This window comes from Heliconius melpomene, chromosome 14, assembly GCF_056956725.1.
Source record: "Heliconius melpomene rosina isolate 202511_hmr_F chromosome 14, ASM5695672v1, whole genome shotgun sequence".
In the NCBI taxonomy this organism is placed as follows: Eukaryota; Metazoa; Arthropoda; class Insecta; order Lepidoptera; family Nymphalidae; genus Heliconius; species Heliconius melpomene.
Window position 1 is genome coordinate 4,126,872 of NC_140402.1, and position 15,041 is coordinate 4,141,912.

General features: G+C 31.1%; 1 protein-coding gene across 1 annotated transcript in view; it reads right to left on the reverse strand.

Annotated features, from left to right (window-relative positions):
- Positions 1-4,211: 4,211 nt before the first annotated feature.
- LOC146532003 (G-protein coupled receptor dmsr-1-like) overlaps positions 4,212-15,041 on the reverse strand; it is a 35,055-nt gene continuing 24,225 nt past the window's right edge. Inside the window, exons 3-7 of the mRNA XM_085196974.1 lie at positions 13,322-13,480; positions 11,309-11,445; positions 10,810-10,912; positions 9,677-10,257; positions 4,212-6,260 (exon numbers count right to left, since the gene is read on the reverse strand). Coding sequence (XP_085053100.1) covers positions 6,239-6,260; positions 9,677-10,257; positions 10,810-10,912; positions 11,309-11,445; positions 13,322-13,480 — 1,002 coding nt within the window. The 3' untranslated portion in view covers positions 4,212-6,238. The remainder of the gene's footprint in view (positions 6,261-9,676; positions 10,258-10,809; positions 10,913-11,308; positions 11,446-13,321; positions 13,481-15,041) is intronic.

Consider the following 15,041-nt stretch of genomic DNA (forward strand, 5'->3'; position numbering starts at 1 on the left):
TAGATATTATATTTTACAAAACACATTGTTATATTACGTATTCTTCTTATTATATTCACCTATAGTTAGTTATAAATGCCAATTTTCTTATTACGTAAAAAAGCAATATTTATATTTGAAGAAGTTGTAAGTGTCTTACATAAAAGAGTTCTTTGGCATTGAAAATACACTTAGCAAATTTCATATCATATGAAACCTTGTATTATTTTTTATTAAATGTGTAATTTAAAATTATTAGCTATTCTTATTTCTTTAAATAGTATGGACTTTTAAAATTTAACATGTATTACGTTATTTCCTTAGGATATGAATGTTATAATTATAAAAACTTACAAAATATTTTATTATTTTTTTAAACGCATACATATTATGTAAGTGTTACTACATAAAGGGAAAATGCATTACTCAACAGGCAATTTGAATTGTATAAAAAACAGCTCCAGGCTTTTTCCCTAACGGCAAAGTAGGGAACCTAGTGTTACGACTCACAATTCTAAATTTTCCGTCGACTTTTAGGGACAAAAATAAGTGGCGGATCTCAAGGACGCACCTCTACGAGAACGGGAAAATGAACATAATTTAGATATTATTCTTAAAAGTGAGAATTGAATCTTGAAAAACTTTAAAAATATACTTATAAGGTACCTAAATTTAAAAAAGAAAAATATCTAAATTATCTCCATTTACATTGTAACAGAATATTAATATTAAAATTTCACAATTCAATATTTGTTAAGTCTTTTATTTCATGCAAAATATATATTATTTTTTATTCCTTCTATGAAATATATTTGATATCTACAATACAAATATCTTAATGTCAATACAATATAAATCGCTTTCTTGCGAACGCACAGAAGGCTATGCCTAAAAACAAACTTATAACTTATAGATTTAATATTTAAAATGACAAAAGTATTTTCATTTATAAAAACTAAAAAACGTCTTTACACAGTTTATTTAATTTTTCTTTACTTGTTCTTTATTACATTTCATTAAATTATCTAAAATAATTAGGTATATTTTTAAACTATATTATAATATTAACTTTCAAATCTATCTACAAATACAAAGTTAAATATAATATTTACAAATCAGCTTCACGTGTATCCCGCACACAACAGGGTAGGCAAAGGAAACCTAGTGACTCTCCGTTTTCCACTTTATGCCGAATTCTGAAGGCATTACGTGTTGAGTGGCAGAACCCAACGCCGCAAAGCGCGGGTATGAAAAGTGAATGGCTTAATTTAGTATATTTTATAAGGGAGACTATTATCTTAGCTTCGTGTAAATAAAATATTATAAAATAATATAACATACAAAAAATAATATTATTTCAATCAAACTCCCGGGCACTTTACGAGCCCATATAATTCGTGGAACAACAATATGAATTTCAACATACATACCACATACCTATATATATATGTAAAAACTCTCTTAACCTAAAAACAACGGACGTATCTCATTTAAATTTTATTATATTTTACTCTATAAAAATATATTCCAAGATCAGTTATATAAATATTACTAAACTTATTAAAACAATTGTCTTTTTTAATATTTATAAAGGTCGAATGGCAAATTTAACTAAACTTATATTTAAATAGTAGCTATAATATGAATTCAATAAATATGTTCCTATTATGTTCGTAACTATTTATAATAGGTTTACTTAATATGAAACAAAAGTATATACTTATAATATTTTTTTCAACACATGCTGAACACGCTGTATCCCGCATATAGCAGGGTAGGCAGCGGAAACTACTTAGTGTTATGACTCCATTCCCCACTTTCCAACTTTCATTGTATTATGTGTTGACCAGTAGTTCCTGAGATTAACACCTTTAAACAAACAAACGCTTTATAATATTAGTTTAGATTAGTATAAATATTTATATATATTTTAATTATAGACGACAGCTCAGTAATTACAACATAAGCCAGAAAGACTAGACTAGTCATAATACAGATTACAGAGATTACTATATTGCTATGTTCATTAGTTCTATCTAGATTCTAGGCTAACATCTATATGCCGTAATGAAAGTTATCGAGCTATTAACTGACTTCACGCATTTCCTGCAAATATTTATTTTATCAGGATCTGTTGTAAAAGAAAAAATAATTAATATAAAAAAACGATTTATTTTATAACAGTATTATAGATACTAAAATAACCAACCAATAAATTGAAGACAAACAGCCACGGAAAAAGAAATTTTATTCTTCAACTTATTTAAAAAGCTAATATTGACAATGACTAGTTAATTAATTCAGAAAAAAATTGAATTATAGTAAGAAAAAATAAACACAAACTTTATACTTTATTTTATATGGAGATAATAATCTCATGAATATGATAACCAGAAGAGGATATTCAAAGCCGTGTGCTAAGCTTGCAACTTAATACAGCTACTATACGAGATTGCATTAAATAGAGAGAATAGAATATTAAAAGAATAATTTAGAGAAAATAATAAAAACAACGCCATCTTGGTGTGCCATATTATTCTTAAACGAACATGGTTTAAGCGGTAATCCCGCTCGAGGGAAAAATTCTTATGTATATTGCTAAAACAGAATGAAGAGATAACGGAGTGAATCACTCTCCTAACTTCACGTATCTCGCGTTTTTAGCAGTGTAAGTAGAGAAAACGGATCACGGATTATAGAAATGATTTAATTCCTTCGACCTTAAGACTTCAATTGAAACTGCTATTATTATCTCCACCTTAAAGGCCGGCAACGCATCTGTAGCTCCTCTGGTGTTGTACGAGGTCGTGGGCGGCGGTGATCATCATCAGGTGACCCACACCCTCGTTTACCTTGCCTTTTTCCATAAAAAAAAAACTTGTTATCAGCTTCACTATGAAAATTAGCACCCGTTTTGGCGCTCTTGTGAATTTAATTTCCAAAATACTGAGTGGACTAAATACCACTTACACTGTTCCTAATTAAATTCAAAGACATAATTATTAAAATTTCCATATATTTACAGGACATTATGTAAATAAGGAACAACGACTTAATTGTTTTTTTTATAAGAAAGACTTGAGTGAGGACAACATTTTGGCAATTAGGTTAATTAAATACCGGGTCGCTTATACAGATTAGGTCAGGAAGTAAATGTATTTTAATAAAGGAAGGAAAATAAATGAAATAAAATTAATATAAACCACTACAAAAGATATATTTTAAAATTTTAAACTGCCAAAATTAACAGCTTCAATAAACTTAGTGAAAGTAAAAGGAATTTTGTGCAATTGCTTATAACGTTTAAAAAGTTTAGTTTATCCCATATGTGAGCTTTCTATAGTTTCAGAATTTGCTGTGAATTTTAGACAAAAGTTGAATGAATAACTCTCCATACGTTGATTTAATGTCAACTTTCGCCAAAAATAACTAATTTAATTATTTTCTGGGGAAATGTTCTAATAAAAAATAGAGTTTTTTTACCTGTAATGTGTATTAGTTGATAAAGATAGGTACTGTCATATCTATTTAGTTACAAATATAATAATTTACAGGTCATGGGTTCGATCCTCACTCGAGAAATTCCACAGGGAAATTGAAGGAAATGAAAATAAATACTTAATGTTTTCATTTATTCGGTCTAGTGCCTCAAGAGTTCGACAGAAAATGGAAAACGTAGTGCTAAGACACTCCGATTGAAGTAACGGCCAGTCACTTACATTGTGAGAAAAAAGACTGAACTACAGTGGTTTAATAATTTTAATATTGCTCCCGAAAAAAAAACCCGGCGCTTCCAAAACACAATACACTCTGGGCATTGCTCTTTCATACAATAAGAAAGAGTGTACTCGTATAGTCAGCAAAAAAGAAAGTACCGAATCTTTTTTGCAATCTTCTTGAATGTGGAACAACGTGTTACTCATCTCTCCCCAGATGCTAGTGTGAGCTATCACAGTCTAAGGCACGTACAAAGAAAATGAAAAAAAAATGTAATTGAATATACCGTACCGTAATAAATGCGGTTCCAAATATATTGTAGAGGAAAAAAGTGAAACGTCGACAAAAAAACGTAAAAACTATTTTTTAAATTATTAAATCTTATATATCAGATTCAACAATTGTGTATTTTACATTCAAAATTCACTATATGAAAATTACCAATGTGCCACAAGGATGTGACTGTAAACGCGACGGTTCTGGGTTCGATTCCCACTCGAAAGATTGAACTATTATCTATATATATAAAAGGACTTGTCCTCACTGACTGAGGTAAGACGCACGCACAGCCGTAACCGCTGTGCGTAGAAACGTGAAACTTGGACAGATGTTTACTTTCGTAATCTGGACATCCACTAAGAAGGGATTTTGAAAAATTTTAACCCTAAAGGGGAGAAATAGGGGTTGAAAGTTTGTATGGAAAAAAATTTTAATCGGCACCGATTTTTATAAAAATTGAAATTCAGACTCTTAAACGTATTTAATTGAACACGTGTTTCATTGTTTTCTAGAATTCCTCCTCTAAGGGTGCATATAAGGGGTTGAAAGTTTGTATGGAAACATCTTTAAAACGCCAGCGATTATTATAAAATTTTAAACTTAGACTCATAAAAATATTTAATTGAAAACGTGTTTCATAGTTTTCTAGAATTCTCCCGCTAAGGGTGCAAATAAGGGGTTGAAAGTTTGTATGGAAAAATCTTCAAATTGCCACCGATTTTTATAAAATTTGAAATTTAGACTCTTAAAAATATTTCATTGAACACGTGTTTCATGGGTTATTAGAATTCACCCTTAAATACGCAAGCGAAGCTGCGCGCGTCCGCTAGTTAATTAATATTTTTTTCTTCGCTCTAGTATCCAGGAAAAGCGCGACATCGAGTTTTACAACTTAACACGCAAGACCTCAACAATTCCGCGGAAAGTTTGGAACGGAATGTCTTAAGGTTCTCTCCGTTCCCTCTGCCTACCCTGCTATATGCGGGAATCGGGATACAGCGTGAAGCAGAAAAGAAAGTGCCAAAGCATATTAAATACCTCCAGATATACCTAAGTAATAGATTTCCACTATATACTGACATTACTAACATACTTATGTGTTAAGTAATATCATTAGCACACAAAAGAACTGCGTGGATGAATAGACTTGTCAGAGGCACTAACAAGGGTCTGGTGCACATGGCGGATTGACAATTTAAATCAATGTCTTATCTCAAATTAGACATTTAGTGATAAAGCAAATTATATTTTTTATTTTAACATTAGGTTCCCAGGTTCCCATTATGTTCGAAATACAGAATGAGGCGATAAATGTACATAATACTAAAATGTTTACCAAAAATGGCCCTAATTTGGGGTCAGTCATGACACACGGGCACAAAGTGTGACTGTAAAGACGATTGGTTGAGGGTTTGATCCACAGTCGAGGAAATGAAATATTTATTTCATTTTATATTTTCATTTCTTCGCTCTGGTGTCAAGGCAAAGCACGGCGTTTAGTTCCAAGAATCCAAAATTCAACGGAAAGTGAGGAATGGAGTGCCATAACACTAGGTTCCCTCTGCCTAACCTGCTGTGTGCGACATATAGCGAAACCCCCAAAAAAAATCTAGGAATATTCGGTACAGAAAACATAATAACGTCAAAATTAATGATACCTACTTGCATACATACATCCTACCGATTAATGACGAGACCAAAAAATGGAACTCATAAATCAATTGATTACGACCGTGGGCCGTCAGCTTTGGAACTTATTGATTTGTTTTGATTGATAGAATACACTTTCGTTTTTAAACGTTACTTCGCTATCAGCTTCACGCTTTATCCCGCACATAAAAGGGTAGGCAGGGACAATAAAGTGTTAAGCCTCCAGAATTTAGCATAAAATGGAGAACAGAGTGTCGTAACACTAGGTTTCCTCCATCTAATTTACTGTGCGCGGGATACAGCGTGAAGTTAAAGCTAATACTATTATATATACATTTGCCCCGATTTAATATTAATTAAAACTTAATGACACTTCTGCTATACACAAGACATAGTTAACTTACTTCAAATATTAATTTAAAATAATTTTATTTATAATAATAACTATTAAAATCTATTCTGCTTGAAATGTAGAGTGATGAATTGTTCCACTCTCCGTATACTCACTCACAAACGAAGATATGATAACACTTTAGTTCAACAACACTTTTTATCAGCATTCACTAAATCATAGACACTGTTCTCGCACTAAGTGTGTCTGCAAAGCCCGCCCTCAAGGCACCGATGTTTTTGCACTGAAACAAAAATAAAATATTATTTTTTTCTCCTTTTTAAGCTATAATTAGTTATTGTTAATTATTATATTTTATTAAAATTATTTGTTTGTGTTTGTTATCTTTAAATACATAACGCTAACTATAGAATAAAATTTAGTATATAAATATATAAATTATATTAAAAATATATAAGCATTTCGCTGTCATAATAATAAATTGACTGTAAAAGTCAAAGCCTTGGTAACTTTTATGGAACATTATAATAAATAGCAAGGGATGGAATTTCCAGAACGTTCATTCACTGAGGAAATTTCGCGAAGTTGCCAAAACCTTTAAAGATCACGTTATTTTTATTATTAGCTATATGAAGAAGAATTTTACATGCAACAAAGGATTCATGAGAAAAATGAGTAAGGAGGGTAGGAAAAAGATCTACCCTTCATTCCGTTGGATTATGACAGATGGGTAGCTACATATAGCAACATGTTACAATTACGAGAGTCACTTCATGAATATTTCATAGTCTACAAGCAAAAGATAGCGTATAGTAGTTAAAAAAAATGTATAAATAAACACAAAATTGATGAAACTGTATAACATTTTCACATCTTCGCTCTGGTTTCGTGACAAAAGCGTGGCGTTGAGTTACGCTACTCAGCGGGCACCCTCTGTCTACCCCGCTATATGCGGGATAAAGCGTGAACCTGGCAAAAAATAAATGTGAAGTTTTAACTAAACAAACCCGCATTTCATTTATGCAGAACTAGGCCAAAGTTAAATAAAACGCTATAACAGCTTACTTTATTCGCGACAAAACGTCCAAAATGAATAGAGTTTACGATTTTTGAGAGCCAAATTGAACTGAAAAAATGTATAAAAAATGTTAAGAAACGTCGTCCGACTATGGTGTGGCCTCGTTTTGTTGTATTTATTAAGACTTTTTTTGTAAATTGTAATATATATCTCTAGAGAATCCTTGTATTAATTATTTCACGACAATGCTTTGGCACAACATTTCTTTGATCAATTTAATTTATTGAAACGTCTCTGAAGATATAGGCATTTTTATTAAAGGAACTTACTTAACTGTATATAATCGTAGTATCTTTAGAAATTTCTTAATAATAATAAATACAAATAATAGAGGATAAATATTTGTTGATATCTATAAGATTAATAACATTAGTGAGATATTCAGAACGTTTTTTATTATGATAGGAAATATGCTAATAAGTTTGATTCTTTTATATTTTTTATAAATACACCAGACACCAGAGCGAAGAAATTAAAATGTTTAATACATTTCATTTCCTCGAGTGGGAATCGAACCCACAACATGTCGCGTGTACAGTCACGATTTGTGCCCGATACGAGCTTCTCTGGTTTTTCATATAACAGATAGAAATATTTGAATCGTAAAAATAATTGTGCTAAATACAAATTCTTTCAATCAAAAGTAACAATTTAGATAACATTATAAAATGACAATTTAATAACATTAAATTAGTAGAATATATTTAAATTCGTAAATTTAAATATTTACATCTTATTTAAGAACATTAAGAGTTCTTAGTGGCCAAATTCAGCGCCGATTTTAGAAACCTTAGGGTTTACAGAAGGTTCCTATGGTTATCTAATAACTAAATAAATACACTAAAATATAAGTTAAACTATTTTCAATATAAACATTTGAAGATATATGTAATAGGTAACAGCGACGCTTAGAAAGAATCTTCATATATCAGAGGGAATCTCATACTTTGCATAACTATTTCATCATTTTCATATTGACTTCATATATGGAGTAAGACAGTTTACAAGTACTAGAAGTTCAGTATATATGAATATACTGAACTTCTAGTACTTGTAAACTATGTCTTACATACTAAATATAAACATTTTAATTCGGAAATCACCTAAATTAACCCCATCTGCGTAAATTTTAGAAAGGACGTGGAAAGATTTATGTTATATATTCAATTAATCCATCAAATTAGCCTATTCAGGTCCACTGCAGGACACAGGCCACCCCTGGTTATGTTTTACAGACCACTAATATTAAAAAAATATGATTATTTTTAATATGCAGTTCAATATAATACCAACGTTTTTTTAATAAGTGGTCTTTGAAAAATAGCAACGTTTTTCGGCTCTCTTGTGTTATCTTTCTCTCTCCCTCTCTCTCTCTCTTGCCGCAGATAGAGCTAGATGATTTGCAAATTAAGATATTGATATAATAGATAATAAATCCATACCTATATTATAAATTCGAAAGTAACTCTGTCTGTCTGTCTTCGCAATCAGGGCCAAACCGCTAATTTAATTGTGATAAAATACTCATACAGAGATACTTGAGGGTCTCGGGATGAATATAGGATACTTTTTTTTCTCATATTTGTAATATTTTCGATATATACCAATATATTAAAATACTTATTAATTTGACATGCAATTTATTCCGCCTATATTAATAAATACGCTATATTAATAACACCCGTCGCTATGCGACCGTTGCTAAGCAACGACTTGCAAAGTTTGTTGTTAGAAAACGTCACCCAAAATGAGCATGCTTAACGCATCTCTCTATTGAAAACTAATAATAATTTCATAAATATATTTAATAAATATTCGTATAGTTCAAGCGGGCAAAGCCGCGTTCGGGTATATTATAAATTCGAAAATATAAATGAAAATAAAGCCAGTCAATAGTCAGTATACGGTAAACATACAGCTCATTTACTTAAGTGCGCTTCAACGTGTTTTCCGAGAGGGCACAGATTTAAATCCCACTAGGCTTGAATTATTTATATGAAATTTTAATATAGTAGAGTATGAGTGGTTTCTGTTTTAATTTTAATATTTAGATAGGTGGATCTAACATTGTTTATAAATAAAATATATGTAAATATTCTGGAAATAAAGATTTTCATTTATAGGCAAAATTCCATGTTTCTATCAAATTGCTAAAAATGACAGAAAGTCCATAAAATAAACAATATTAAAAGATGTTTTAACTTAATAAATTAAATATTTATATATAATAATTTTTAATTAGACGAGGCCATTTATAATATAACGCAGTATATTCAAACACAAAATTGCAAACAACACAGAAAGAGAACAGTTATAGTGTATAACCAAATAAACTTACGTAAAACTCAAATTTTATTGAAGCTCTGCTGTAGTTATCTTTTAATCTTTTCTGTGCACCTGTTGGGACAAAATAATTTCATGCTATCTTTTTTATCTTAATATAAAAAACAATTACTATATAAAATACTAAATAAAATAAATGCATTTAATACAAAAAAGTCACTTAATATCAATAATAGACTACATACATAGTTATCGTGCGAATGAAAACAACATTAGTAAGAACGACCTTCATAATAAAAGAAAAGCATGCCAAAACTAATAATAACAAAGTTACGCACGTGTTCTGGTTGTGAGAGTCCGAATGTGAAGCGGTAGGAGGCAGAAAACGTGCGAAACGCCTTTGCAGGACCAGCTGCCTGAAGGTTTGACGAAACTGCCGGGACATGGAGCAGTACAGAATGAAGTTTATAGCTCCATTAACTAGAGCAAGCAAGTCCATCATATCTCCAAGTAAATTGTAGCATCTCACGAAGAAACACCACCCTAAGACCCCGCTGAGTAATCCCAATATACCCTGAGGTAATTCAGTTAACAGGAAAAGCAGCCAAACTGCTAACAACATTTTTGTTGTTCTGTCAGTTCTCTTATCAGCTTTGTGCTGGCGCTTCACCATTTTCTCTGCAGCAGGACAGGAACTATAGTTGCGTAGATTTTTCTGATGCTGATTTGCGCTATATAGAGCTCTTATCAACCACCAGCTTATGACTGTTAAAATCAAGCATGGTAACAATTTTATTAGTACGGCGTGAACCCAAAAATTAACTTGGTATAAGGTACCCTGACTGTCGGAGTCCACGTGGTACGCCACAGCGGGTTTGTCGCTCGTTTCTGTGAGGTTCTTTGTGTGTATATCGAATACCTGCGGAAAGAGAACTCGATGGTAATACGTATTGTATGGAAATTGGAATATTTGATATCATTGTAATTGAATGCAATTTGCATAGGAGAATGTGCGGCCTTGACTTTTAAAATTTTATTTTTAAATATAATACGCAATTAAAGCATAATTTTATAGAAAATATAATAAACTATTATATTAGATTTAAGCTAGTTGTGATTTTGTGAAAATGCTTGTTGTTTATCATTAATCATTACTCGTAGTAAATAGTATCTATATATTTTTTTTATTTTAGTTGTAATAACGATACAGTAAACTACTGACTAAAAATACTGCTTAAAAAATATTTAAAAAATATTTCATGTTTATATTTCCATTTCTACGCTCTTCTCTCCAATTTGGCAGAAAGTGGGGAACGGAGTGTCTTAACACTAGGTTCCTTCTGCCTACCCTGCTGTGTGCGGGATATAGCGTGAAGTTAAAAATTTCAATAAAATTAATATTAACGATACCAATACGACCAACTAAAATATTCAAATAACAATCGTACAATATAATGACGAATTTACTTACCATAAATGTAGGAATGCATAGAATTGGTGGCAAGATGAAACTACTCAGAATAGCTATGCTACACCGTCTCTCCGTACATAAAATGTGACTTCTGTCTGAGTACCTAAAATAAACAATAAAAAGAAATATCATAAATAAATATATAAATTAAAATTTACCTCAACACAGTAAAGAAATTGTTTTCGAAAGAAATTGAAATTCCTCAAAGGACTTTCTAGAAAATGAATTCGTGGTATGAATGAGTCTTTTTTTCAGCAACACACTCCATTCCTCACTTTTCGCCGAATTTTCGATGCATGTGCATGTCATGTGGCGGAACTAAACGCCGCACTTTGTATTGTTCCCAGAGCGAAGAACAAAAAATATTAATAAACAATTACTTATTCCCCGGGTGAGAATCGAACCTACAACCATGACGCCCTCATTTTTCATTTTTATATTCTTTTACAAGAAGTTATATAGATAAAAGTAAAAGGTTAATAAAATAGTGTCTACTCACTTTATTGCGACGTATCTCCATATCGCCAGCGACAGCGTGAGACATATCGACGCCGTATGTAATATTTGAGCAAAATGCATATGAAATAGCAAATACATGGCCCAGGAATATGGGAAGTCCAATTTCTCAGGTAACACCTACAACATGAATTTACATTTATTATGAACTTTAAATAAAGTTCTTTAATATTGGCACAAGCATTTTTATGGGAAAAACTATTTAGATTTATACGTTATATATTTAATATATTAAACAATTTATGACTATATACAAGTACTAGTGGACCCGAACGCGGCTACGCCCGCTTGAACTATATAAATATTTATTAAATATATTTATGAAATTATTTTCAGTTTTCAATAGAAAGATGCGTTAAGCAAGCTCATTTTAGGTGACGTTTTCTACAGTCGCATAGCGACGGTTGTTATTAACATGGCGGAATAAATTGCATGTCAAATTAATAAGTATTTTAATATATTGATATATATCGAAAATATTACAAATATGAGAAAACAAGTATCCTATGTTCATCATCAGAGACCTTCAAGTATCTCTATATGAGTATTTCATCACAATTAAATTAGCGGTTTGGCCCTGATGGCGTAAAAGACAGACAGACAGACAGACAGACAGAGTTACTTTCGAATTTATAATATAGGTATGGATTAAGCTATTATAGTAGGAATAGATATACAAATACATCTATGTAAACATGTGCATAAGTATTTATAATTCATGGACTGTCAGACATTTTGAAATTTAATTAAACTTCAAAATATTTTATCTTTACTTTCAATTAACATAAATATACTATACATTTTTCGATATCTACAATGAATAAACAATTCGCGTAATAATTTCATTTTCAATCTTCAAATGTTTAACTTCCGAATTGGAACATCCGAATGTATATACAATTTCAAGCAGAATTAATATTATTTAAATTCTTTTGAATAACTAATGTAAAAGATCAATGGCGCAGGAGTTCAAGGAGTGACTGTAAGAGCGACGGGTCGTGGTTTCGATTCCCATCCGAGGAAATGAAATATTTAATATTTTCATATCTTCTCTCTGGCACACGCAATGCCTCCGAAATTCCACGAAAAATAGAGAACGGAGTATCTTGACACTAGGTTCCCTCTGCCTACTCTGATGTGTGCGGAATAGAGTGTAGCTGATTTATTTATTTCATAATTAATAAATATAAGTCAATTGTTCAAAATTGAAGCCTAGAATTTTTTAACAACATTCCATCTCAAATCAGACACCGGCTTCTATAGTCATCGAATAACAAAATTTGGATATTTGTAAACATATAGATGAATAGATTATTAATATGCAAACACTTTCATTTTCCTGTTTTTCATATAATATTTGCTTTCAAAACAACCCTTATTCATTATAAAAAAAATAGCAGAATAATCTATATTTACAGCTTTTTTGGTAATTTTTTATTGGAAGCTACTCGCTCTGACATAATATAATTAATCAACTTAAATTAATTTCTTTTTAAGGAAAAGTGGTAAAATTTGTTGGAACTTCAGGGACCCTTAGTAATTAATGAAATGAATTGATTTCGTCCAACCTCATAAAAAGTTGAAAAATCTGAGTCTGATTAAATTGGCTGTCGACGAACAATTAAACTTTTTAAGAGATGTCTATTGAAATTTGAAAAGACTTAAGGGAATATTATATTTCAAACTAAACTTTTTTAAAAAGCTTAGACGTGCCATCTAATTCTGAAACCATTTGAAATCTTTCATTACTTTCTTCTTGCTTAAGCAGGCAGAGATAACCTGTTGTTAAAACACTCCGTTCTCCACTTTCTGTCGAAGTTTAGAGACTTGTCGAAGTGTCATGAGTAGAGGAACTCAACCTTATCTTCGATGCCAAGAAACGAAAATATTAAATACATCATTCCCTCGAGTGGGAATCCGACCCACAATCACGTTTCATACCCTACTTAAAACGGGATACGGGGTACAGAAAAGAATATAAGACTGGCTGACTCACCAAATATTTATATATAGCGAAGGGCACGTATTCCAGCATAACGAAGACGTCGGCGACCGCTAGCCACTTCAGCAGGCGATTGATCGGTGCCGCGGCCATATCGCGCCGGGTCAGCACCGCCACGTTCATAGCGTTCGCCAGCACGCCTATCGTGCAAACCTGTACAGAGATATTATTTATTAATATTTTCATTTCTCCGCTCTGGCATCAAGGCATCATCTCATCTCGCCGCTGCGTTCCCTCTGCCTACCCTACTATGCGGGATACCGCGTGAAAATGATTTATTTTTTCTTTTATAATTTATAAAATATTTGCTTTATCAGAGCGGGGAAATTAAAATAAATTAAATATATTCCTAGGAATACAGACCGCAACCACAACCTTAGTAGCGCTTTTAGTGAAACGCCGTTACAAAGAAGAACTTTTATTGATAACTTCTATAGTATATGAATACATAAATGAAATGAATACAAATAGTTATTGCAAGGAAATACAGTATTTTTTTATAATCAAACACTTTTTTATTTTTCTTATTCTAGACAGAGAGAACAGAGTGTCACTAGACTATATAGAGTCATTCTCTTAACGTATTTAATTAGATGAAAATAATATAATGTTTTACATTTTAATTATAAATATTTCTCCAAATATTATATACAAGTCTATCTACAACAAGCAGAGTTAAAATTAGGTTACATATACAAAAATCGCATGAGAATTGTAGGTGTGAAATATTAGCACAAAATTACTTTGGCGTTATGTTATTAGTGTTAGTGTGACCTGGCGTCGCGTAATCCCCTAGGGGTGAGTAATTGTACGGTCTACGAAAAAATTGTAAATATAAAATATTTGGAAAATGTTTTTGGAAGAAATTCAAGAAAAATGATGATATTTTATTTTTCTATATATTTGTAAAAAATATTTTATTTAAATTATCGTATAAAGCGTTTATATGTCTCTACTTGTTTATTATTTTGTAGCAATCTATGCTATCTTGTATTACATAATAAAAATAATACACAATATTATTTTAATACTATAATATTTACTTAAACTAATTAAAGAACTTCGTTGTATATGTTAATAGTTAAAATTAATTTTAATTAAATATTAATATTTATTTATACATATTTTCATTAAACATGTGTAAAAGTCGCAAGAACTAAAGGTCTTTATAATTATTAAAATAAAAGTAAAAGCTATACAAACACGATCAATCAATTATATATAACCAGACTTTACTATATACATATAAGTAATGCCGTACTATACGACTATAAAGTATAAGCAAGCTTAAAATATTCATAAACTCCAGTTTACTTTTGAATAATATTATACTCATTCTTAAAGAAGGTAAACTCGACACCTCATTCATCAAAATTGTAAATTGAAACCGCGAATACCTTTATCTTTGTTGTTTGCAAAAATCATTCCAAAAATATTGTATTTTAAATTAATTTTGAGAAATAATATGGCGTAGGGGCGCAAACGTGCGACTGTCATCGCGATAGGCAGTAGGTTCGATTCCCATTCGATGACATGAAATATTTAATTTTGAGGTCCGTCACTCAACACGGAATGCTTCCAGAATTCATCGGAAAATGGGGAATGAAAATGTCTTAATGGAAACGGAGTGTCTTATCACTAGGTTCCCGGGTTCCTTCTGCCTACCCTGCCGTGTGCTAAAAAGAAAAAAACATCACCTGTACCAGTCGTACAA